Below are 27,992 nucleotides of genomic sequence, written 5' to 3'. Positions count from 1 at the left end.
CGGTCCTAGCGCTTCCTACCCTCACTCCGGGCCTCTGCTGTCACACGCCCGAGGTGGCGAAAGGGTCGCCACCTGAGTCTCTATTCTGCTGCAGTGGCCCCTGCGTTAAAGCTCTCTCGTGGTGCGGCTGCCGAGGCTGCAGTAGCTCCTGCTCTCCCGTGCTGGTGTCGCAGCCTCTGCTTGCTGCCGACCTGGCGGAAGGGTGCGGGAGCGCACGCTACAGGCAGCGTCGGTCTGCGTCCTTCCTCCTATTCCGACCCCCGCATCCCCCGCCCCCGCCTCGCTCTGCGCCTCCTCCCTGGCTGCAGGCAGACCGCTTCATACAGCCGCAGCGCCCGGTGTCTGGACAGCCTGTGGGAGACTCGCGCGCCCACACTCACCCCTCCTGGCTGCACCCCTGCCCAGCATGTCGGCGCTCGAGTGGTACGCCCACAAGTCTCTAGGCGATGGTATCTTCTGGATTCAAGAACGTTTCTACGAGTCGGGCAATCGTGCCAACATCTGGCTGGTACGCGGCTCCGAGCAGGACGTGGTGATCGATACAGGCCTGGGGCTGCGCAGCCTCCCGGAGTACCTGTACTCCTCCGGCCTCTTGCAGGACCGAGGGGCCAAAGAGGACGCGGCGCACCGGCCGCTGCTTGCCGTGGCCACCCACGTGCACTTCGACCACTCCGGCGGCCTCTACCAGTTCGACCGGGTGGCCGTGCACCACGCCGAGGCCGAGGCGCTGGCTCGCGGGGACAACTTTGAGACCGTGACCTGGCTCTCCGATAGCGAGGTGGTGCGGGCGCCCAGCCCCGGCTGGCGGGCCAGACAGTTCCGGGTACAGGCGGTGCAGCCCACCCTCATCCTGCAGGATGGTAATGGGCCCCCGCGGGCGCGCGCTTTCGTTAAGGGAGGGTATTGGGAAGAGACTGTCCGAGTGCCGCATGTTGCAGACTTGGCGTGGCCATAAAGGGGATTATTTTGGCACCTCGCAGAATCACTTCTGTTTCACCCTTCCCTGAGTAAAAACCCACTTCACCAGAGCCAAGGCCATCACACGCTTCCCTGCCAGAAACCAGCTCTGGCATCTTCAAAGGAGATTCTGAGTACTCCTTTGAAAGCCGGCACCACCCCCTCCCTAGCCAGTTTCCTGCGTCGGCTGTAGTAGTAACACTACAGAGACTTGTGACTGACTAGGGATTTCTCATTCTTTCCCTAAGCACCTGCCCGACATTTCCAGGAGCTTTCGTAGTGAGCAGACTTTTAAGGAATGACGCCTCACGGAGAGTGCATGTCATGATCTGGGCTTTTGAGAATTGCAGACTTCATCAGCTTGGTCACTACCGGGTATGGGCAGTTCCCACCTGTAGCCTTAGAGAGTCATCAGACCAGTGATTCCAATCCGCTAATGCGATTGGAAACCTTTCAGATAGGTTTCTGTTCTTGATGTTGCCTCACGATTGCAAAAGCTTGATAGTAATCATAAACATAGAATGTCTGAGTCTTACTTTATGACAGATATTTGGTCTGGTTGAAAGCAAAGCCTGAGAAAGATCAATAAGGAAGTAATTTTCGGTAGAGGTAAATTATGTGGACTAATGCATAGGTAGCCATGGTCCTCTTTGGCTCTGTGAAAGACAAGTATGGAATTCAGAGAGAAATTCATGGAATGAAAATAAATAGATTAGGGCCTCAGCCCATTCTCCCTACGCAGGGACTTAAATAATTGAGCTAATTCGCCACATCAGCAATATTTGGTATATTAGTTTTCTATTTTCTTTTTAAAATACTTTTAATTTCATTTTATCTTCACAACACATTTAAAGTGAGGCCACTGACCCCCCAGTTAAATGGCTTGCCTGAGCCAGATCATGATAAAAGCTAGGATACGAGTCTAGGCACAATAGATCAAGGCATGCAGAACATACATAAATCCTGCCTCATAAATATATGATGATAATTTTGAGTGGAATGTGAAAGGCCCCTTCTTTCCTTTAGCGTGAGACCATTTTAATTACCAATTTGGTTTATTAAAACGTGCCTCTATATGGTAGAAAAATTCAGTTGCTGCAGTATAATGAAGCTCACTTTATGATCAAACAATATGGCAAATAATGAAATATTTTACCAAAATCGGTTTATCTCACAGATAACATCTTCCTCATTTGAGATATTTTAAAAATTGCAATATTGTACTGCTTATCGGTGCTAAAAAAAATTGCAAGATTCTGTACCTCACCCCCACCCAGCAAAAGTCTTCATTAAAGTTTTAAATCTAAATTTAAAAAAAAAACTGATTTAGATAGGAGTCTTGCATTATCTGACAATATGAGATGAAAGTACATGTACATTAAATTTTAATTTACATTAAAGTCACACCTAAATTTTAATTTACATTAAAGTCACACCTAATTACTGTGTTTCATGATAAAAATGGGTACTTTTAGAGGTAAGATTTCCATGCAGTTGATAGGTATTCAGACTGAATTCTGACACCCGGACCAAAAATGTTTACATTAGTATTAAAATATACTTAAATTGTTGAAAAGAATAAATTACTTTTGAAATTTACTTTTGATTCTCTGTCAGCAATGTGAAATCAAAGGTGAAAGAATGATAGGGGTTGTTTTATAGATGAAGAAAGAACCTATGCAGGCCTGAGTATCATGTGTGAGGTCACATAGCCCATCTCGGAAAGAGCTGGGACTAGAACCCAGGTTTCCAGTTGATGGTAGAATCCCAACATTTTTGGAGCTGAAAGGGACTTGCAAACTACTTATGTGGTGCTTTAAGCCTTTGAAAGGGTGAAAAGAAAGCTTAATGTTTACCAAACACTTTGAAGGTGATAGTACTGTGTTATCCGTGTTATCAAAAGTTGTTTTTCATTAGGAGCTGGATGCCCCACCCTCTCAAGTAGTGTCTAATTTCCTCTCTTCTCAAGAATATTAATTTCTCATATCTTCTGAATGATGTCTCCTGCTAACTTGCTGTTAACATAATCCAGATGCCCGGGAGGATACATAAAATATTTGTATTAAAAATTTGTTTACAGTTACACACATGAACAGCATAAAGTCTTCATTGCTTTGGTAGAATGCAAGGAGCTGAAATCATTTACTACATTTCCTTTAATGAATTGATGATCACTTGTCATGGAGAAGCATAAATCTGTGCACTGTATCTCTAACCCAAAAGCCGACTTGTAAATGAGGGACAAGGAGAGAATAGCCATACCATCCAGTGCATTATTCTGGATAAAAAAGCAACTTGCCCTACTAATAGTGAAATGGTTATCTTCCTCTAAGATAGCAGTAGACCTTAAATTGACATAGTACATACCTCTTGAGTGGGCATACATCATTTTGCCCATTTTTCACTATAGTCAAATGATACAAAGTTCTGGCATTGTGATCCCTATTACATACATGTTTAAACCATATGCCCAGTGTCACCAAGATATTATCTCAGAGGAGTGGTTTCAGGCGGACTTAAGTCATTTGCAGAGGCTAAAATAGGTTGTAGGAAGGTGGTGGATTGAACAGACACATCTAATTTGGCTGTCTTCTGAAGCACCATTAATGTACTGTGAAAAAACCGTGATTTAAATTTAAATCCCCATTGGCGGGGGTAACTGTTTCGGATGCTAGAAAGTAGATATGGTGACTAAGTTAACAGTTTTATACTATGCCAGCAAAGGGAAATTAAGAGCCAATTCAGTTTGCACCGCCGAAGCCTTAAAAAACACAGGAATTAGCAATAGGCAGTACCTCAGTGGCGGCAAAGGGAAGAGTAAGTAGAATTTCTTGAAAACCTTTTAAGAAGCTCTTAAAACTCTAGTGAATGCCCCTCCCTCTCCCATCCAATTAGTTTATTCTCTGGGGATAGTAAAACAAAGGAGTTTCTTGATTGAAGGATGCCAAATTACTACTGAGCTTAAGGGCTCAGTATGGAAAACAGGAGAAAGTGTGTGTGTGAAGGGCTCAGTATGGAAAACAAGAGAAAGTGTGTGTGTGTGTGTTCTAGTTTCCTAGAAGGATGAGAGCCAGGCCTGTGTGTGTGTGTGTGTGTGTGTGTGTGTGTGTGTTCTACTAGTTTCCTAGAAGGATGAGAGCCAGGCCTTTCCCCACCCATGTTATCTAGGGAATCTGCCTCCTAGAAGAAAGACGAAGATACCAATGTAGAGGAATACCTAAGAAATCCTGGCCTCTTTCTCTACTGTGAAGCCTTGGTCACCAGGCCCCATGCATGTGCTGCAAGCAGCCTTCTTGTCCCCCCTTCTTTTTTTTAATTGATACCTAATAGTTGTAATTACTTATGGGGTACGTGTGATATTTTGATAAATGCATACAATGTAATGATCAGATCAGGTTATTTAGAATATCCGTCACCTCAAACATTTATCATTTCTTTGTGTCGGAAGCATTCCAAATCTCCTAGCTATTTTGAAACATACAATAAATCCTTGTTAACTCTAGTCTATCAAACACTGGAACTTATTTCTTTTATCTAACTGTATTTTTGTACCTATTAACCAATCTCTTCATTCCCTTCCCCCTAACCCTTTCCAGCCTCTGGTAGCCACCATACTAGCACTATCTCCCACATATGAGTATAAACATGAGATATTTGTCATTTTGTGCCTGGCTTATTTCACTTAACATAATGCCCTCCAGTTCCATCCATGTTGCTGCAAATGACAGGATTTCATTATTTTTTATGAGTGAATAATTCCACTGTGTATATTGTCCCACATTGTCTTTATCCATTCATCTGTTGATGGACACTTAGGTTGATTCCACATCTTGGCCATTGTGAATATTGCTGCAATGAACATGGGAATGCAGTTATCTCTTTAGTATTCTGATTTCCTTTCTTTTGGATGTACATACCCAGCAGTGGGATTGCTGGGTCATATGGTAGTTCTATTTTCAGTTTGTTGAGGAACCTCCATACCATTTTCCATAGTTGCTGTACTAATTTACATCCCCACTAACAGGGTACAAGCATTCCCCTTTCTCCACATCCTTGTCAGCATCTGTTATTTTCTGTCTTTTTGACAATAGCCATTTTTACTCATGCCCCCCAACTCTTAAACAGGCAACCAAGCATTATAAAAAAACTGAGAAAATTCTCTAACATGAGATCAACTATTAAAACAAACAGCATAAAGCAATTTGAGAGTGGGGAACTATCATCAATATCATCGGGGGATAAGACAAGCTATTGCATTCAAGATATCCAAGAGTCAATAAGGATGTTTTAAACATAAATAGCAGAACAATATTCACCAAAACAAACAAAAAAACAAAAAAACTCTTGGAATTTAAAACATCAGAAATTACGTAGCAGCAGGTCTGGAAGATAAAGTTGAAAAACCTACTAAACAGCAGTAAGGGAAAATGGAAACTAGGAGAGAAAAAGACTAAAATAAGTAGGAGGACCAGTTTGGAAAATCCAGCCTTAGAATAATGGATGCAGAGATAGGACAGAGAAGGTGAAAGAAAAGAAATAGTAGGGTGGCCGGGCACAGTGGCTCATGCCTGTAATCCCAACAATTTGAAAGGCCGAGGAGGGCAGATCACCTGAGGTCAGGAGTTCAAGACCAGCCTGGCCAACATAGTGAAACCCCGTCTCTACTAAAAATACAAAAATTAGCTGAGTGTGGTGGTGCATGCCTGTAATCCCAGCTACTCGGGAGGCTGAGACAGGAGAATCGCTTGAACCTGGGAGGCAGAGGTTGCTTGAACCTGGGAGGCAGAGGTTGCAGTGAGCCGAGGTCGTGCCATTGCACTCCAGCCTGGGCAACAGAGCTAGACTCTGTCACACACACACACAAAAAAAAACAAGAAATAGTAGAGGTAGAGGTAATCCAATAATAAATCACACAATTAAAGGATATAAGTTTTCCAGATTGAAAGGGCCCACAGAATTCGCAGGATAATAGATGAAAACACATCCAAACTAAAGCATGTTACTGTAAAATTTCAGAACACTGAGATCAAAGATTTTACAAGCTTAAAGAAATGTAAACAAAAGAGTTATGTACTCAGAATAGAATGGTTTTGGAGGTAGCAAAGAAGAAATCTTGCCTTCCAATTTGAATGAAAATGATTTCCAATCTAGAATTCGATATCCCATGATTTGAGAATCAAGTTCTCAAATTATTTCCCACATACTGTTACTTAGAAAGCTACTAGGATATGTCCCTTCAAAATAAGGGAGTGAACCAAGAAAGAAGTAATATAGTAAACAGGAAATCTAATTCAAAAGAAAGCATCAGGAAGATGCAGCAGATGACACTCTAATAATGATAGTACCCCAGGCTTAGAGGGTCCAGATTGGAGCAGTTGAATCATAATTCTTTTTCAGGGGGATGTGATGGTATGTGGAGAGTGGGGAGTAAAGAGAACTAAAAATCCTATTTCACAGTGGAAGTCAATGGCTAACATAAAATTTTAAAACCAAGAGATAATACATGCATGAAATCACAGTATACCCAATTGGTAAATATGGAAATGGAGTATAACCATTATTTAGAGATAACTATATCTGGTAGAGGTAACTACCAGAAGAAATAGCTGAGATTGTTAAAAGTGGTTGCATCATGGAAGCAAGATTGGAGATAGAGCAAAAATGGGGCAAAGAAATTTTTTTCTTACATTTTAAGCCCCTCTGAAATATTTTATTTGAAATATGCACATATATATTTTTGTGTATAAACTGAAATTTTAAAAGATAAGAGGATGCCAAGTTGGAAAAGGGCGTAAGAGAAGTCTAGAATGATGGGAATCTGGACAATTAAATCAGGGTGAAGTTGGATTTTGTGTACGTGTGTGTTTGTGTGTTTATGATACACTTCATAGGCATTTCTGGTTCTTGTAAGAGAGGTGCTCATGAAATTCTATATGTGAGCATTATCAGCATATTGAAAGCATTTTTAAAGCCACAGGATAATGGCAGAACTAATGATATTCAGCAATCATGGCCTTATTAGTTGCTTACGGTTGGTATCCATTTTGATGGGTGGCTACTTACATTGTATCTATTGCTAAATATTTTAGTATCACCTCAATATAACCAAAGATCAATAAGATGCTGTCCCTGAATTGGTAATTCTGTATAGCTTCTTTTTTGGATCAGTCTTCTCTTACATTTAACCTTTCTCTACGTTTATTAAACAGTTGGTCTCCAGTAGCTCTATTACTAAATCAACTTAGCAATAATTTGTTTGCCTTACCTGCCAATCATACAGGAAGTGGTAGTGGTTTGTAATCGCTAGAGGCACCTTAAGTCTGGACTAATTATCCTATAAAGGAATTCTGGTCCCTTAAGACTGGAATGTGAAGAACTCTGGGAGTGTCCAAAACCATCTTCATGTCACTACTGGGATTCAGACAAGACAAAATGGGCAGATGAAGCAGCAAATGAGGCTCTGCCCTGACATAGATTTCAGCTACCCAGGACAGATGCCAACTGGCTTCTTGCTCTTGTGTCCTGAGAGTACCATCCCGACAAAAATTCTTTCAGAGAATTTAGCCCTATGTTATACAGTGCTTGGCATCATCCATTAGAAAAGTCATTTAGGCATAGTGATAGTGGTTCTAGATCTTTGGTATGCAGGAGCTTGTTAAAAATAGCAAGTTCTAGGCTTTAACACCTAAGTTTGGATGCTGTAGGACTTGTGTGTGACAAAGGAATCCTTATTTTTAACAGTCCCCAGGTAATTCTGATGCAGAGGTTCTGCATACCATAATTTGAGAGATATGATATTATTTTATAGAATTACATTGCATAGCATTGTATAGTGCAATTATGGCTATGCAGTATTTTACTTCATCCTTCTTCACATGTTGTCATAACTGAAGAGGCAATGCTGCCTGAGCAGTATTTCTCAAAGCATGGTCCTGCACCAACAGCCTTAGTATTGCCTGGGAACTTGTTAGAAATGTGGATTCTTGGGCACTAGTCTATCAGTGCAGATCCATCAGTGCAGTAATTGGGGGTGGGGCCCAGCAGTCTGTGTTTTAACAAGCACTACAGGGAATTCTGATGCACACTAAAGTTTGAAAACTACTAGTATAGTTCCTTGCTTCCCAAACTTGCTTTCCCAAAATCACCTTGGTTGGTTGTTCAGCATACGGATTTCAGACTCTTCCCCAAAAGATTAATTCAGAAACTTTGGAGTGGGTCTAGAAACTTGTGTTTAACATGTGTTACAGGTGATTCTTATTGTTACCAGCAGTGAATCCATACGGGTCTGCAGCAATCTCACTTCTTGCCTCCTCGGAAGAAAGAATTCGACTGAGGGGCAGAAGGCAGAAGGAGAGACCGAGGCAAGTTTTAGAGCAGGAGCAAAGGTTTATTAAAAAGCTTTAGAGCAGTAATGAAAGGAAGTAAAGTACACTTGGAAGAAGGCCAGGCGGGCACTACAGAGATCAAGTGCGCAGTTTGACCTTTTGCTTTGGGGTTTTATATGTTCTCATACTTCTGGGGTCTTGCATCTCTTCTCCCCTAATTCTTCCTTTGGGGTCGGCTTTCTGCATGCACAGCGGCCTGCCAGTGCTTGGGAGGTGAGCATGCACAATGTGTTTACTGGAGTTTTATGCATATTCACTTGAGGCGTTCTTCGCTTACCAGTTGAATGTCCCTGGAAGGTCACATACCAGTTAAACGCCACCATTTTGTCTGTTAATGCACATGCTTGAGCCCACTCACCCACCTCTTAAAATCTTATTGGGAAGCTGCTGATCACCAGTTTCAGGTGTTTCTGTCTGTTGGGAGACTGCTTTACCCTGGCATGAGCTGCAGCTGATTCTTATTTTAGAGAGAGAGTTTCAGCAACCACCTGACCATCACCTGACATTCCTGATGTGTGTGTGGGGTTGCGGAGAGCCCTCTCCTGCCCTGCTAATGCCTGACTAGCCACCCAGTATACCATTATCACATGCAAATTCTAGAAGTCTGGATTAGATTTGTTTTTCAAACTATTGCATGCATGAAAAACACCTGGAAAGCTGCTACTGCTGCTACTGCTACTGGTCCTCAGATCATGCTTTGAACAGTAGAATTGTAGAGGCAGATCAGTCCACAACGGAAGATGGGAGAAATGATACAGATAATGACACAAATGGCACTTCAAAAGCAAATAATTGGGAATTCAAAGTATTAAGAGAGGCCTTTAGGAAAATTGTTAAGGCTGTTGACTTTTGCCCAAAGGACCTTCTGTATGAGAAGAAAATAGCACTTTACAGGGCATAATATTATTACATTTAATCTCACTGGGAACTGTGGCCAAGGCAGATTAGCAAACTACCAAAAAGACTCTCGACTGATAAGATTAAATTTAGTAATTCTTTAAAATGAAATTCTAACTAAACTGTTTTCCATTTCCCACTATGTACTATAAAATTTTAGTCCTTTCTACCCCCCCCCGCAAAAAATTTAGTCCCAGTTTTAAATCATCTTATTTTTTTAAGTACTAATGATACTCAAATAACAAGGAATTTCTTTACTCCTAAATTCAGAAAAGAAATAATGTGAATCCCTGGGCTTATAAAGCAAAAGCCAGAAGTACCAGCATATTCAGAAAATGTATTTGAAGCATTATGTGTATCTTTAAAATTAATGATTTTTTTGCATTCAGTTCTATTATATCCCTTTTAATAGCTTTTTATGAATTAGATACAATTCATATACCATAAAATTCACCCATTTAACATTATAATTCAGTGGCTTTTAATATATTCAGTTGTACATCTGTTACAGTCAATTTGAGAATATTTTTCTTACCTCCGAAACAAATAGCCCCCATATCTTTTAGCCATCATCCCCCTCAACATCCCCAGCCCCCTATCCCCACCCCAGATTTGTCTATTCTGGATATTTCATTTAAATGGAAAAATTACAATGTGTGGACCTTCACAATTGCCTTCACTTAGCATTATGATTTCAAAGTTTATCCATGTTGAAGTGTGAATCAGTACTTCATTTATTTTTATTACCAAATAATATTTCATTTTATGAATATGTACCATATTTTAATACCCATTTATCCACTGATGTACATTTGGATTGTTTCCACTTATTATATCTTTTTTAACAGCTTTATTAAGGTATATTTACACACCATAAATATACCCATTTTAAGTGTATGGTTTGATGAATTTTAGGAAATATATTCTTGCATGCAACTATAACCACAATTTAGTTCAAGAACACTTCTGTTACCCCTGAAAGTTTCCTCCTGCTTTTTTTTTCAGTCACCTGCTGCCACCCCTGGCCTCACTGATCTGTTTTGTGTTGCTATAGTTTTGATTTTCTGAAAATTTTCTATACAATCATGATATATATATATATGTATATGTATATACATATATATACAAGACTATGTATGTATGTATATATGTATGTATATACATATACATACAAAAGACTGTATATATACATATATATGTGTATATACATATATATGTGTATATATACAGTCTTTTGTGTCTCCCATTTTCCATTTGGCTTCTTTTGGATATTCATCCATATTGTTGCATCTATTAATAATTCATTCCTTTCTATTTCTGACAAATATTCCATTATATGAATATAGCATTTTATTTATCTCTTCACCTGTTAAAGGAAATTTAAATCTTTCCAGTTTGGAACTGCTGTGAATAATACTGCCATGAACATTTGCATACAAGTCTTTGTGTGGATGCATGTTTTCATTTCCCTTAGTAGACACCTAGGAACAGAATTCCTGGGTCATATGGTAAATGTATGTTAATTTTTTAAGAAAGTGCCAAACTGGTTCTCAAAGTGATTAGACCATTTTATATTCCTAACTGCAGTGTGTAAGGGTTCCAATTTTTCCAAATCTTTTCTTTTTTTAAAAACTTTTTTTATTTCAATTGGTTTTTGGAGGAACAAGTGGGTGTTTGGTTACATGAATAAGTTCTTTAGTGGTGATTTCTGAGATTTTGGTGCTCCCATTACCGAGCAGCATACACTGTACCCAATGTGTAGTCTTTTATTTTTGAGATGAAGTTTCACTCTTGTTGCCCAGACTGGAGCACAATGGCACGATCTTGGCTCACTGCAACCTCTGCCTCCCGTGTTCAAGCGATCCTCCTGCCTCAGCCTCCCGAGTAGCTGGGATTAGAGGTGCCCACCCCACGCCTGGCTAATTTTTGTATATTTAGTAGAGACAGGATTTCACCATGTCGACCAGCCTGGTCTTGAACCAATGTGTAGTCTTTTATCCCTCACCACCCCACACCCTTTCCGCCGTGCTCCCAAAGGTCGGTGTATCATTCTTTTGCCTTTGCATCCTCATAGCTTAGCTCCCACATATGAGTGAGAGCATATGATGTTTGGTTTTTCTTTCTTGAGTTACTTCACTTAGAATAATAGTCTCCAATTTAATCCAGGTTGCTATGAATGCCATTATTTCATTCCTTTTTATGGCTGAGTGGTATTGTGTGATATATATATGGTGGTATATATATATACACATATATATATGCACATATATATGTATATATATATTCCCATTTTCTTTACTTGTTGATTGATGGACATTTGAGATTGTTCCATATTTTTGCAATTGCAAATTGTGCTGCTATAACCATGCGTGTGCAAGTATCTTTTTCGTATAATGACTTCTTTTCCGCTGGGGAGATACCTAGTAGTGGGATTGCTGGATCAAATGGTAGATCTACTTTTAGTATTTTAAGGAATCTCCACACTGTTTTCCATAGAGGCTGTACTAGTTCACATTTCCACCAACAGTGTAAAAGTGTTCCCTTTTCACTGCATCCATGCCAACATCTATTATTTTTTGATTTTTTGATTACGACCATTTCTGCAGGAGTAAGGTGGTATTGCATTGTGGTTTTGATTTGCATTTCCCTGATACTTAGTGATGTTGAGCATGTTTCCATATGCTTGTTGGCCATTTGTATATCTTCTTTTGACAATTGTCTATTCATGTCCTTAGCCCGATTTTTGATGGGATTGTTTGTTTTTTTTCTTGTTGATTTGTTTTAGTTCTTTATAGATTCTGGATATTAGTCCTTTGTCTGATGTACAGATTGTGAAGATTTTCTCCCATTCTGTGGGTTGTCTGTTTACTCTGCTGATTATTTCTTTTGCTGTGCAGAAGCTTTTTAGTTTAATTCAGTCCCATCTATTTATTTTTGTTTTTGTTGCATTTGCTTTTGGGTTCTTTGTCATGAAGTCTTTGCCTAAGCCAATGTCTAGAAGAGTTTTTCTGATGTTGTCATCTAGAATCTTTATGGTTTCAGGTCTTAGATTTAAGTCTTTGATCCATCTTGAGATGATTTTTGTATAGGATGAGAGATGAGGATCCAGTTTTATTCTTCTACATGTGGCTTGCCAATTATCCCAGCACGATTTGTTGAATAGGGTGCCGTTTTCTTACTTTATGTTTTTGTTTGCTTTGTCGAAAGTCAGTTGGCTGTAAGTATTTGGCTTTATTTTTGGGTTCTCTATTCTGTTCCATTAGTCTATGTGCCTATTTTTATACCGGTACCATGCTGTTTTGGTGACTATGGCCTTACAGTATAATTTGAAGTCAGGTAATGTGATGTCTCTGGATTTGTTCCTTTTGCTTAGTCTTGCTTTGGCTAGGCAGGCTCTTTTTTGGTTTCATATGAATTTTAGGATTGTTTTTTCTAGCTCTCTGATGGTGGTATTTTGGTGGAATTACATTGAATTTGTAGATTGCTTTTGGCAGTATGGTCATTTTCACAACATTAATTCTGCCCATCCATGAGCATGGAATGTGTTTACATTTGTTTGCATCATCTATGATTTCTTTCAGCAGTGTTGTGTAGTTTTCCTTGTAGAGGTCTTTCATGTCTTTGATTAGGTATACTCCTAAGTATTTTCTTTTTGTTTTTTACAACTATTGTGAAAGAGGTTGAGTTCTTGATTTGATTCTCAGCTTGGTCGCTGTTGGTATATAGCAGAGCTACTGATTTGTATACATTAATTTTGTATTCAGAAACTGCTGAATTCATTTACCAGTTCTATGAGCTTTTTGAGTGAGACTTTAGGGCTTCCTAGCTGTGTGATCATATCATCAGCAAACAGTTACAGTTTGACTTCCTCTTTACTGATTTGATGCCCTTTATTTCTTTCTCTTGTCTGATGCTTCTGGCTAGGACTTCCAGTACTGTGTTGAATAGAAGCGGTGAAAGTGGAGATCCTTGTCTTGTTCCAGTTCTCCGGGGAAATGCTTTCAACTTTTCCCCATTCAGTATAATGTTGACTGTGGGTTTGTCGTAAGTAGCTTTTATTACCTTAAGGTATGTCCCTTCTATGCCGATTTTGCTGAGGGTTTTAATCATAAAGGGATGCTGAATTTTGTCAAATACTTTTTTCTGCATCTATTGAGATCATCATGTGATTTTTGTTTTTAGTCCTATTTAGGTGATGTATCACATTTACTGACTTGCATATCTAAACCATCCCTGGATCCCTGGTATGAAGCCCACTTGATCATGGTGGTTTATCTTTTTGATATGCTGTTGGATTCAGTTTGCTAGTATTTTGTTGAGGATTTTTGCATCTATGTTCATCAGGGATATTGGTCTGTAGTTTTCTTTTTTTTGTTATGTCCTTCCCTGGTTTTGGTATTAGGGTGATGGTGGCTTTGTAGAATGATTTAGGGGGGATTCCCTTTTTCTCTTTCTTTTGGAACAGGATTGGTACCAATTCTTCTTTGAATGTCTAATAGAATTCAACTGTGAATCTATCTGATACTGGACTTTTTTTGTTGGCAGTTTTTTTAAAATTACCATTTCAATCTTGCTGCTTGTTATTGGTCTGTTCAGAGATTCTGTATCTTCCTGGTTTAATCTAGGAGGGTTGTAAATTTCCAGGAATTTATCCATCTCCTCTAGGTTTTCTAGTTTATACATGTAAAAGTGTTCATATTAACCTTGAATAATTTTTTGTGTCTCTGTGGTATCCGTTGTAATATTTCCTGTTTCATTTCTAATTGAGTTTATTTGGATAGTCTCTCTTCTTTTCTTGGTGAATCTCACTAATGATCTGTCAATTTTATTTCTCTTTTCAAAGAACCAGCTTTCTGTTTCATTTATCTTTTGTATTTTTTTAAAATTTCAATTTCATTTAGTTCTGCTCTGATCTTGGTTATTTCTTTTTTTCTCCTGGGTTTGGGTTTGGATTGTTCTTATATTCTCCAGTTCCATGAGGTGTGACCTTAGATTGCCTATTTATGGTCTTTCAGACTTTTTGATGTAGGCATTTAATGCTATGAACTTTCCTCTTAGCACTGCTTTTGCTGTATCCCAGAGGTTTTGATAGGTTATGCATCACTGTTAGTGTTCAGTTCAAAGAATTTTTAAATTTCCATTTTGATTTCATTGTTGACCCAATGATCATTCAAGAGCAGGTTATTTAATTTCTATGTATTTGCATGGTTTTGAGGGTTTCTTTTGGAGTTGATTTCCAATTTTATTCCACTGTGGTCTGAGAGAATACTTGATATAATTTCAATTTTCTTAAATTTACTGAGTCTTGTTTTGTGGCCTATCATATGGTCTGTCTTGGAGAATGTTCCATGTGCTGATGAATAGAATGTAAGAAATCAAAAACATGATACAAGATATGAAAGGTAAATTCTTCAGTGAAATAGATAGCATAAATAAAAAACAGTCACAACATCTGGAAATCAAGGACACATTTAGAGAAATTCAAAATGCACTGGAAAGTCTCAGCAATAGAATCAAACAAGCAGAAGAAAGAACCTCAGAGTTCAAAGACATGGCTTTTGAATTAACCCAATCCGTCAAAGACAAAGAAAAAGGAATTAAAAAAAAAAAAAAATGAACAAGGCCTCCAAGAAGTCTGGGGCTACGTTAAATGTACAAGTCTAAGAACAATCAGTGTTCCCAAGGAAGAAGAGAAATCTAAAAGTTTGGAAAACTTATTTGAAGGAATAATCGAGGAAAACTTACCCAGCCTTGCTAGAGATCTAGACATCCAAATACAAGAAGCTCAAAGAACACCTGAGAAATTAGTCACAAAAAGATCATCACCTAGGCACATAGTTATTACGTTATCTAAAGTCAAGATGAAAGGAAAGAATCTTAAGAGCTGTGAGAAAAAAGCATCATGTAACCTATAAAGGAAAACCTATCTAACAGCAGAAACTCTACAAGCTAGAAGGGATTGGGGTCCTATTTTTAGCCTTCTTAAACGAAACAATTATCAGCCAATAATTTTGTATCCAGTGAAACTATACTTCATAAATGAAAGAAAGATACAGTCTTTTCTAGACAAACAAATGCTGAGAGAATTCACTGCTACCAAGCCAGCACTACAAGAACTGATAAAAGGAGCTCTAAATCATGAAACAAAACTTTGAAATACAACAAAATAGAATCTTCCTTAAAGCATAAACCTCACAAAACCTATATAACATGTAACAATAACAATGTAAAAAACAAACAAACAACAAAACCCCCCCAAAAAAACAAGGTATCCAGGCAACAAATAGTGTGATGAATAGAATAGTGTACGTCACATCTCAATACTAACATTGAATGTAAATGGCCTAAATGCTCCACTTAAAAGATACAGAATGACAGAATGGATAAGAATTCACCAACCAAGTTTCTGCTGTCTTCAGGAAACTCACCTAACACATAAAGACTCACATGAACTTAAGGTAAAAGGGTAGAGAAAGATTTTCCATGCATATGGACACCAAAGGTAAGCAGGCTTGTATCACACAAAACAAACTGTAAAGCAACAGCAGTTAAAGAAGACAAAGAGGAACATTATATAATGATAAAAGGACTAGTCCAACAGGAAGATATCACAATTCTAAATGTATATGCACCTAACACTGGAGCTCCCAAATGTATAAAACAATTTCTACTAGACATAAGAAATGAGATAGATGGTAACACAATAATACTGGGGGACTTTAATACTCCACTTGTTGACAGCACTAGACAGGTCATCAAGATGGAAAGTCAACAAAGAAACAATGGACTTAAACTATACCCTAGAACAAATGGACTTAATAGATATTTACAGAACATTCTACCCAACAACTACATTTTTTTATTTTTTATTTGTTTGAGATGGAGTCTCACTCTGTTGCCCAGGCTGAAGTGCAATGGTGCAATCTCACTGCAACCTCTGCCTCCCAAGTTCAAGCGATTCTCCTGCCTCAGCCTTCTGAGTAGCTGGAATTACAGGCATGCACCACCACCCCCGGCGAATTTTGTGTTTTTGGTAGAGACGGGGTCTCACCATGTTGGCCAGGGTGATCTCGAACTCCTGACCTCAAATGATCCGCCCGCCTCAGCCTTCCAAAGTGCTGGGATTACAGACATGAGCTATGCGCCCAGCTGACATCTTTTTCAACACTTGGTTTTGTCAATCCTTTTCAATTTAGCCATTCTAGTGAGTGTGTGGTGGTACTTGATTGTGATTTAATTTGCATTCACTAAAAACTAATGATGTTGAGCATCTTTTTGGTACTTATTTGCTAATCAGATATCCACTTTATTAAATGGTATATTAAAATCTTTTTTAAAAATTCAGCTTTTTTATTATTGAGTTATGCAAGCTCTATATATTCCGGATACAAGATTTTATCAGATATACATTTTGCAAATACCTTCTCCCAATGTGTGGCCTGACTTTTCATTTTCTTAATGGTGTCTTTTTAAGCAAGAAAGTTTATAACTTGAAGTCCAGTTAGCAATTTTTGTCTCATGTTTTATGATTGTTGTGTCATATTTAAGAGCTCTATGTCTAGCCCAAGGTCACAAAAATGTTCCCCTAATTTTTCTCTAGAAGCTCCCATATTTAGGTTTATGACATTTTCAGTTAATTTCTGTGAATATTGTGAAGTGAGGGTTGAGAGGTTCTCGATTCTTATTTGTTTGTCTGCAAATGGATATACAAAGTATCCCAGTCCAATTTGTCAAAAAGACTGTCATTTTATCCATTGAATTATCTTGTTTGACCTTTGTCAAATATCTATTGACAATATTGTGTCTACTTTCAGACTCTCTGTTCTCTCACATCGATTATGTCTATTTAGTCAGTAACACAGTATCTTGATTACTGTAGCTTTATTGTACGCTTGATCTTAGCCAAAAGACTGAGAAGCCATGTTTTATTTTAACTCTTGAAATTAGTTAGTATACGTCTTCTTACTGTGTTCCTCTTTTTCATAATTGTATTGGCTATTCTGGGTCATTTGCATTTCCATGTGAAATTTAGAGTCAGATTTTCAGTTTCTTCGAAAAAAGGTCAAGATTTTGACTGAGATTATGTTGAATTTTTACTGGCCATTACAGTAGCCACTAGCCATGTATGGCTATCAAATTTAAGATTACCGGATATGGTGGCTTACCTGTAATCCCAGCTACTTAGGAGGCTGAGGCTGGAGGATCATTTAAGGCCAGGAGTATAAGACTAGCCTAGGCAACAAAGCGAGATCCTGTCTCTAAAAAAAGTTTTTAAGTTAGCTGGGCTGGTGTCATATACCTGTAGTCCCAGCTACTTGGAAGGATCCCTTGAGCCCAGGAGTTCAGGGGTTACAGTGAGCTATAAGCAGACCACTGCACTTCAGCCTGAGTGACAGAGATTCTATCTCTTTAAAAAAATAATTAATATTGGTTAGAATTAAAATTTTAATTCCTTAATTGTACTAGCTTTATTTCAAGTACCATTAGCCACACCATATTGAACAGTATTGAGAACCAACATTTCAATCATTGCAGAAAGTTTTATTAGGCAGTGTAGCTATTGGAAAAATTGGGTTACATTACCATCATAGCAATATTGAGCCTTAGTGATATTGAGTCAGTCAGTAAGCATAGCCTCTCTCTCCTTTTATTTAGGTCTTCTTTAATTTCTCTTGACAGTGTTTTTGTAGTTTTCATTATACAGTGTTCATATATTACAAAACATCTTTTGTCAAATTTTTTCCCAAGTATTTTATTCTTTTTGATGCTATTTTGAGTCAAATGTTTTAAAATTCATTTTTGATAGTTATTTGAAGCATATAGAAATATAGTTTATCTTTGTATGTTGATCTTTTATCCTGTGACATTGCTAAACTTGTTTTTTAGTTCTCTAGCTTTTTCCTACTTAGGATTTTCTGTATGTAAGATTATGTCTAAATAAAGACAGATTTTCTTTTCTAATCTGTGAGACCTTACTCTCTTTTTCTTGGCTTATTACACTGTCTAGGATCTTCAGTATAATGAATAGAAATGGTAAGAGCAGACATCCTTGCCTTGTTATCTTAGGAGACTTTCTATTCAAAGAGGTATTACCTCTTTGAATAGAACACTTAGATGTTCATAAGTGACTTTTATCAAGTTCAAGACCTTCCCCAACTATTCCTAGTTTGCTGGAAGTTTTAATCATGAATGAGAATTGGATTTTGTCATATGCTTTTTATGTATCTATTGAGATAATCATATGGCTTTCTCTTTTATTAATACAGTATATTACATTAATTTATTTTCACTAGTTAAACCAAACTTAATATTTCTGGGATAAACTCCACTTGGTCATTTTCCTATTTATAAGTTGCTGGGTTTGATTTGGCAATATTTTGTCAATAATTTTAAGATTGCATTCATTAGGTATATTTGTGTATAGGCTTTTTTTTGTTTTGTTTGAAAGAGTCTCTCCCTTTGTTGTTCAGGCCGGAGTGCAGTGGCGCCATCATAGATCTCTGCAGCCTCAAATTTCTGGGCTCAAGCAATCCTTCCACCTCAGCTTCCTGAGTAACTGGGACTACAGGCACAAAACACACTGCCTGGCTTTTTTTTATTATTTATTTTTAATTTTTATAGAAACGGAGGTCTCACTATTTTGCCGAGGCTGGTCTCAAACTCCTGGCCTCAAGCAATCCTCCCACATGTTGCCAAAGTGCTGGGATTACAGGAGTGAGCCACCGCACCAGGCCTGATGTTGTTGTTATTTTAATATATTGTCTTTGTCTGGCTTTTATGAGGGTAATAACTGAGTTAGATTTCTCGTCTATATTCTGAAAGTCTTTATATGGGTTGAAATTATATAGGGTTGAAATTGTCTCGTTTTAAAGTGATTGACAGAATTGATCAATGAAGCCTCCTTTGAGCCAAGACTTTTCTTTGTGGGGAGACTTTAAATTGTTAATCAATTTCTTTGCTTGATATACATTTATTTAAACTTCATTTCTTCTTGGATCACTTTTGATAATTTGTCTCTTTTTAAGAATATGTTCATTTCAAATAAGTTGTCAGATTTGTTGGCTTAAAATTGCTCATAATATTCCCTTATTCTCCTTTTAATTTCTTCAGGGTCTGTAGTGATGTTCCTTCTTTAATTCCTATTTTAGCAAGTTGTATCTTCTCTAATTTTTTCTTGATTTGTCTAGCTACAGGTGTATCAATTTTGTTGTAGTTTTCAAATAAACAACTGTTGGTTTCATCTCTTTTTTTCTGTTGGTATTTGTATTCATTTATTTTTGCTCTGCCCTTTATTATTTCTATTAACACTTACTTTGTGTTTGATTTGTTCTTCTTTTCCTAACTTCTTAGGATAGTAATTTGATTATTGATTTTAAACATTTAATCCTTTATAAAATAAGCATTTAAAGCAATAAATTTTCTTCTAAGTACTGCTTCAGCTGTATTCTATACATTTTGATATGTTTTGTTTTCATTCATTCAAAATATTTTTATATTTCCCTTTGATTTCTTCTTTGATCCATAAACAATGTAGAAGTTTGCTGTTTGCTTTACATATATTTGAATATTGCCCATATTTATTTTTGTTCTTCCTAATTTGTTATTTTTTGTCTATTAAAAACACATAATAAGGTTGGGCACAGTAGCTCATGCCTGTAATCCCAGCACTTTGGGAGGCCAGGGAGGGAGGATCGCTTGAGGCCAGCCTTGGCAACATGGCAACCAGCCTGGCCAACATGGCAAAACCCCGTCTCTACTAAAAATATAAAAATTAGCCAGGCATGATGGCACACGCCTGTAATTCCAGCTACTTAGCCGGCTGAGGCACAAGAATTGTTTGAACCTGGAAGGCAGAGGTTGCAGCGAGCCAAGATTGCGCCACTGCACTCCAGCCGGGGCGAGAGAGCGAAACTCTGTCTTAGAAAAAACAAAAAGACTACATGTTATCAATTTTCTGTTCATTTTGTTATTTCTAATATAATTATGTTGTAGTCAGAGAACATACTTTGTATGATTTTATTCCTTTTACATTTATTGATTCTTGCTTTATGGCCTAGCTTTATAGCCTGTTGAATATTTCAACTACAGTTGAAAAGAATGTGTACTTTGCTATTTTGGAGTAAAGTGTTTTATTTTTGTCAGGTCAAGTTGGTTGATAGAGTTGTTCAGGTCTTCCATATCCTTATTGATTTTTTGTTTACTTATTTTATGAATTACACAGAGAAGAATATTGAACTCTCCAAGTATAATTGTTGAATTGTTTATTGTTTATTTCTGTTTGTTTTTGCTTCATGTATTTTTGGTGATGTTTTATGTGCATGTACATTTATAATTGTTATTTATCAGTGTATTGATTTAATGTACATTCTCATAAAATTACTTCTTTTTAGTAATATTCTTCATGTAAAAATCAATTTTGTCTTATATTATTAATATATTAATATTAGCTGCCCTAGTTCTCTTCACAGTAATATTTAATATGGTTAAGCTTTTCAACCTGTTTGTGTCTTTGGCCTTATAGTTTCTTTCTTGTAGGCTGCATATATCTTGATTTTTAATCCAGTCTGACAATCTCTGCCTTTTTATGTTTACCAAATCCTGATTATTACACCATTTTGATTCCTTTATTAATTTTTTAGCTATATATTTTTAAATTTTTTCCTGTGTATGTGCTTGCACTAGAGATTACATTAGGAATCTTTTAATTTACCATGATTTACTTCAAGTTTATACTAATTTAATTCCAGTGAAACAGAGCAATTTTCCACCCATGTTGGTCCATTTCCTCTCTGCTGTCGGTAACTGAAATCTGAGATTTTACCCTATTTGCAAGTTAGCCTGCCAGAGTTTAATGTATTCTGACAGAAGACTTGAGGTTCCTGGGTCAGAGATTAAGGAGATTATTACTCACATATTAGAGCATCATCATTTATATCAATTCCTCAAGCCCTAATTCTGACAGGGTGATACAACAAGAGGCAAAATACAATAAAATTCCCTAGAGCAACATTCATTAATTGTGTCAACAGGATACTGGTACCATAGATGTGCTGAAAAGTAAAAGTTTCACGATCAAACAAGTTTGAGAAATTGTACAACTGTATCTACTTTGTGTATATTCACAGTATACATTCATATAATAAAAGCTCAAAGAAGTCTTTCTGAAAAGAAAGCTGCTTAATTTTCTTTAAAGTGAGAGTTCCTCAAATTATTTGACCACAGAACTATCTCCTTTTCATTTATGTATCACGATAGCCTGTAGAAGTAGTGTTCCACATTACTTGCTTTGACAAACACTGGTCTAGCAAACAATAGGAATGAACTATAGGCAGCTTATTTTTAAATCATCATTAAGAAATACAGTATTTATGAAATAAAGTGTCATCCTTCCCAATTTCTTTGGAAGCATATAATGCTCTTCTATGCTTTAAATGCTAAGTCAAGTATACAACATGTTTATCTGTAAACTCTGTTTCCATTTGTAGGGGATGTGATCAACCTTGGTGACAGACAGCTCACTGTTATGCACATGCCAGGTCACTCCAGGGGCAGTATTTGCTTACATGACAAAGACCGAAAGATTCTCTTCAGTGGAGACGTCGTGTATGATGGATCACTGATTGACTGGCTCCCATACAGCAGGATAAGTGACTATGTTGGAACCTGTGAACGTCTAATAGAATTAGTGGACAGAGGTCTGGTAGAGAAGGTGCTTCCTGGGCACTTCAATACCTTTGGTGCTGAAAGGCTTTTTCGATTGGCTTCTAACTATATTTCAAAAGCTGGGATATGTCACAAAGTTTCTACTTTTGCCATGCGATCTCTTGCAAGTTTAGCTCTACGTGTAACAAATTCTAGGACCTCACCCTAGTATCTATACTGATAATATATTTTGATTAATTATATACATTAATTCATTCTGTGCTATTTAACTGATTAATAGTGAGCATTTCATGAAGTGCTTTTATACCACTATTATATATCAGAGAAAGATTGAGAATGAATAAGCCAAAAAGAAAATTGTTAGTTTGTTTTCTTTCTTCCAAGAAAGAAGCCACTTAAATAAGCTTATACTTTGCCAAAGCTGTCATCTTGTAATGTATGCTCTAGAAATAACATAAAGGTTTATGGGGAAGCAAAGAGAGATTTTATGGCAAGAGAAAGAACTGCCCTCGCCTCTGTTTGTCTTGTTTTATTTCCTTGATGACCTAGGAAAAAAGGCATGTAGAGTATTATGTTTATACTTTAAACTTGATATTTTTAGTGTATTATTTAAAGATAAAGGTTCTTGGGTTTAAAATACATCAGAACTTATTGCAGACATATAAAGTAACATTGAGAATGACAACTAAAATATTCCATTGTTATGGTCCTGAATTTTTTATGCTTCATTTCATGTATTTATTCTTTGTATAATTATAGCATACATGACATGTTATGTAATATAACTTATGAAAAGTACAGTGAATTTTGCTTTATTGCAAAGCTTTAAATATAAATTTCAGAGTGCTTCAGTAAAAAGCTACTATATATTGTTGTTTGTTATTGTGTAAGTAATATTTTCAGTTATGAAAGTGAAATGCAAATGTCTGTTATCTAACTACAAATTGTCAGATTGCTTAAAAGGACACTGTCAGGCAAATTTGAAAATATACACATTGAGAATAATTTTTTATCATTATATTCTATTTTAATATTAACAGCTATTATAAACAAAATTTTTCCTGTTAAATAGCGACTTCAGTATTGTGTTATGTTTTACAGTATTAAAACAACTATGAAGATCTGCAGCTATTCTTTTACTTAACATGCATATGTACTACAGAGGGATTTTTAAATTAATTGCAAAATGTGCATTAGCTATTGACTTAGGGTGAATTGCCTTTTGTATCCTGATTCACAACACCTATTCCTGTTCAGTATTCTTTGTCTTGAATAGAGAAGTCTATGTTCGTAAAGTCATATAAACGGTTATACCACTATTTAGTAAAAAGTTTTAGTTTGGTGCTGTTAATAATAATTTGTTAAAAGGACTTTTAGAATATTTCATAAAGGGTTTTAAACAGTTTTTTCCCACTGCCTTTTTATTACTGACATATCTAAAACCAGACTGAAATTGCTTTGGAAATCAGATTTTTTAACGTTAGGAAGATCCAGCAATTTTGGTTTCTGAAAAATTACGAAACTTTTCTACCCTACAGATGCCCAGGTTCTTTAGTTTTTTATTCATTCAACTCACACACACATAAACATATACATACACAAACACATCCCCACATGCAAACACACACAGTCACATATATACATGTGTAGCACAGCGCTAAACACTGTGGAGGCTAAAAAAAGTCAAAGACAACATTATAAGTAAAAGTTGAAAGCACACAAAATATAAATAATAGTGTATGCAAGTTAATGTACATTATACATGCATGTAAGGGACATAAATGGAAGGGTGTGAACTTTGGTTAGGCAAAGTTTACTGGAGGAGGGGTTTTTGAGTCAAATTTGGAAGGATGAACTTGTTAGATGGTCAGAGTTGGAAACAAAACAATCCAAGAACAGGGATATAAGCATTGCTAATCTAGAATAGTCTATTCCTTGTGAAAATATAAATTTAATTTTCAGGAATCCAGTATATTCCAAACACCACATATTTAGCATGAGAAAAATTGATTTGTGTTTGTGTATATGAGTCATTCTTAATGGGAGACAAGCTGAACTGCCATATGCCACCAAATGAACCTTTACTTCAATCAAAAAGGAGGGTATGATTGGTTCAATTATATTAATAGAATATCATGGGCATTTCTCTATGATGGTCACCCAAGGCAGCAGGTCTCTTTCAACTGGGTGCAACATTGAGAATAATGATTTGGTTCAGGGCAACTACAAATAATCACTTACTAAGCCTTAAATAAAGCCATTATTTTTATATCAATAGCACAAAGGAAAACCAAAAGTCCTTAACCACTGACCATTTTTATCATATTTTAGGCCTTTTTTTAAAAAATCAGGGTATAGTAGGCACTAAGTTTTATTAGGAAATATTTAAACCTGCTGAAGGATTTATTTATAAAATGCAATTTTTCAAAACACATTATTATTTTTTAATTTCCCAATTATTTCAGTTTTTCAAATTGTACCACAACATAGAACTGTGATATTTTGCTATTACTTCAATGTGAATAAATAGGGTAAAGTATATCATTTATTGAGTGCCCATGCTGTACATTTAAAATATGCGTTATTTAATTTAATCTTACTCCCAGCACCAAAAGGTAATTGACCAGCCTCAACACAATTTTGGACAAAGCTGGTAACTGAACACAAGTCTGTCTGCCCCACACTTCTTTCTCTTGTATCTGCACAATAGCAGAAAATTGGCAAGGTGTATTTTTACTTTTCAAGATGCCATGTGTGCCAAGAATAAATCAAATGATGTTAAAGCATAATAATAACATATCTTTAAAAAGCTTTTCAAAATATATTTTCACCCTGACAGTGACCCTTGTAACTTACGATTTTTTGGAAATATTAGTATGTAAGTATAATTCAAAGTTGTCAAAATGTAAGACATTTAGAAGTAATTTTTATTATTTATATTGTTAATACTTAATCATTGGAAATTCATTTTCCTTACTTGATGTTTTCTTTCAACTGAGAAGCCTAAAACAAACAAAAACCTTGTGTGTTATCCTGATATAGTTGACTAAATGTATTTGTTCTTATATGGATAGTAATATGAATGTGACATGCACCAATTGTCCTATTATAATTTTCAGATAAGTGTAACTAAGCACTTGTGTAATAAATTAGTCATTTTATTTCAATCTATAATTGATATTTTTATAACATTAGCAAGTTTCTATTTAATTTCTTGCAAGGATATTTGCTGTATAAAGTGCAGTTTTGAGAAGCTCATGGTCAATAAGATAACTAAATTCGTGAGAAAGAATAGAGAACCCAGAAACAGAAAAATACTCATATAAGCCTTTTGTAATTAAGAAATATGACAATTCAAATCAATGGGTAAAAGATAGACTATTCAATAAGTGTTACAATTGTTGATGTGGGAAAAATGGCCCCTGCCATTATAAAAATAAATTCCAAATGGGTTAAAGACCTAAATGTGAAAATCAGAACCACACATGTATTAAAAGAAATCATATTTAACACCTTGGAATGGGGAAGATCTGCCTTATATAGACACAAAAAGCAAAATTACATCAAAATTTTAAATGTCTTAGAATTTAGATGAAATCAAGTTAAAAAGAGATTTAAAAATCACAATTTGTATAACATAAAACAATTTAGCAAATATAAAGAATGCCTACAAATCAGTAAGAAAAAGATAACTACTGTAAGGGAGGAAAGACGTTTCTTCTACCCTCTTAAGTTCTATAGCTGGGGCTGTGAATTAAACTGACAAAAGACAGATTAATAGGAGAAAAGCATATGTATACAAATTTTATTTAATGTTAATATTTTTATGTATACACACAGGCCTTCATGAAGACCCATAGAAGCAGATAGGCCTGAGCACTTATATACCATTTTAACAAAAAATGACAAATTGTGGAGGTGTGACAAGACAAAGGAAAGTGGAGTTTTGGCTGAGGGTGGTAAATTGTGGGAAAGTGAACAGAAAATACATGGGAGAAACCAATGGAAGATAAGGATTACTTTAGGAGGTTTGTTTATGCAGATTTATTTTGGCATAACTCTTCATCTCCAGTGAGAAGAATGTTCTCTTTACGGTATGGTGGAGAAGGGTACCTCTCTCATGGGAAATGTTATGCCCTGCTTTTGGGTAGTAAGGGGGCATCTACATTTTCTCAGTTACCTTCAGTTCAAAAATTCAGTATACCAAAATGGCATACTTTGGGGTAGCATGTTCTGATCCCCTTCACTACATACTATAAAAAATGGGTAAATTGGGCCAGGCACGGTGGCTCATGCCTGTAATCCCAGCACTTTGGGAGGCCGAGGCAGGCAGATCATGAGGTCAGGAGTTCAAGACCAGCCTGACCAACATGGTGAAACCCCATTTCTACTAAAAATACAAAAGTTAGCCAGGCCTGGTGGTGCATGCCAGTAGTCCCAGCTTCTTGGGAGGCTGAGACAGGAGAATCACTTGAACCCGGGAGGCGGAGGTTGCAGTGAACCGAGATCACGCCACTGTACTTCCAGCCTGAGCAACAGAGTGAGATTCCATCTCAAAAAGAAAAAAAAAGGGTGGGGGGTAAATTGTATGAATAGGTTACTCATAGAAGAGGAAAAACAAAGGGCCAATAAACGTATAAAATAACACTGAACCTCACTAGTAACCAGGGAAATGCAAATTAAAATAATGAGATAGTTTAACCAGATTGGTAAATTTTAAGAATACGGAGTACTGGTAAGACTAAGTGGCTGTTTGGAGCTCATGCCTGTAATCCTAGCACTTTGAGAGGCCAAGGTGGGTGGATTGCTTGAGCTCCGAAGTTTGAGACCAACCTGGGCACATGGTGAAACTCCATCTCTACAAAAAAATTTAGCTGGGTGTGGTGGCACATGCCTGCAGTGCCAGCTACTTGGGAGGGTGAGGTGGGAGAATCATCTAGGGTGGGGGAGGTTTGAGGCTTCAGTGAGCTGTGATTACACCACTGCACTCCAGCTTGGGTGACAGAATGAGACCCTATCTCAAAAAAATTTTTTTTTTTTTAGATGGAGTCTCTTTCGCCCAAGCTGGAGTACAGTGGTGTGATCTTGGCTCACTGCAACCTCCACCTCTGGGGCTCAAGCAATTCTCGTGCCTCAGCCTCCCGAGTAGCTGGGATTACAGGTACGTGCCACCACACCCAGCTAATTTTTTGTATTTTAGTAGAGACAGAATTTCACCATGTTGCCCAGGGTGGTCTCAAACCCCTGAGCTCTCAGGCTTGGCCTCCCAAACCCCTGCCTGCCTTGGCCTCCCAGAGTGCTGGGATTATAGGCATAAGCCACTGTGCCCAGCCTAAAAATATTTTTTTAATCACTTTTTTAGCTAGGCATGGTGGTAAGCACTTGAAGTCCCAGCTACTTAGGAGGTTGAGGGGAGGAGGATCCCTTTAGCCCAGGAATTCAAGGCCAGTCTGGGCAACATAGTGAGACCCTGTCTCTAAAATAAGAACAGAAAAAAATTCATATTTTCAAAGATGGCTGTATAGTGAATAGTTTTCAAAAATAGAGATGGTGTCTCCCTCCAGAGCAAAGGGTGTATTTTCTTAATGTCCAATATAAAAACACTGGGTTTCCTAAGCTTATATATATATTTTTTTCTTTTTAGCAACTCCCTACATGTGCCAGTGTCACCTTGCCCTCTTCACATCACCTTGTGGCAATTGGAATTCGGGAAACCAGTACAAGAACATTCTAATACCCTAGCTACTAACTGCTGTAATGAAATCCTTTGTCTCTGACCCAGATGTTTCATGTTTTCTACCAGCATCCATAAACTGTGGTAGGCTTACTAGTTAGCTTGTAAGTAGGGCAAAATTTTGTACTCTTCATAGTTTTAGACAAGGATGATTCTGTATTATAAAGATATCAATCTTTCAAGTCACTTTATAAATTTAATATGATACCATAAAATTGCTACCTTTTTTTTTTCTAGACCTTAACAAGTTATGATAAAGATCATTAGGAAAAACAAACAAGCAAAAATAGCCAGAAAAATGGCCGGGTGCAGTGGCGCACGCCTGTAATCCCAACACTTTGGGAGGCCAAGGCCAG

The 27,992-nt window shown here is 37.0% G+C and overlaps 2 protein-coding genes across 4 annotated transcripts in view; one reads left to right on the top strand and one right to left on the bottom strand.

The window, feature by feature from the left end:
- Positions 1–457, bottom strand: part of POLR3G (RNA polymerase III subunit G) — a 41,076-nt gene extending 40,619 nt beyond the window's left edge. For 2 of the 3 annotated variants that reach the window (XM_009240887.4, XM_063724181.1), the window contains exon 1: positions 381–457. The gene's annotated coding sequence lies outside the window, so the exon portion shown is untranslated. Of the gene's footprint in view, positions 1–19; positions 220–380 lie in introns of those variants that run through there. The other variant, XM_054555734.2, reaches the window with a different exon arrangement.
- Positions 42–25,069, top strand: MBLAC2 (metallo-beta-lactamase domain containing 2). Its single transcript, XM_002815724.5, has 2 exons — positions 42–860; positions 21,725–25,069. Exons 1-2 carry the CDS (start codon positions 407–409, stop codon positions 22,108–22,110), a joined length of 840 nt encoding a protein of 279 aa, XP_002815770.1. The 5' UTR covers positions 42–406; the 3' UTR covers positions 22,111–25,069.
- Positions 25,070–27,992: the final 2,923 nt, after the last annotated feature.

This window comes from Pongo abelii, chromosome 4, assembly GCF_028885655.2.
Source record: "Pongo abelii isolate AG06213 chromosome 4, NHGRI_mPonAbe1-v2.0_pri, whole genome shotgun sequence".
NCBI classification, from domain to species: domain Eukaryota; kingdom Metazoa; phylum Chordata; class Mammalia; order Primates; family Hominidae; genus Pongo; species Pongo abelii.
This window is presented reverse-complemented; position numbering and strand designations above follow the sequence as displayed.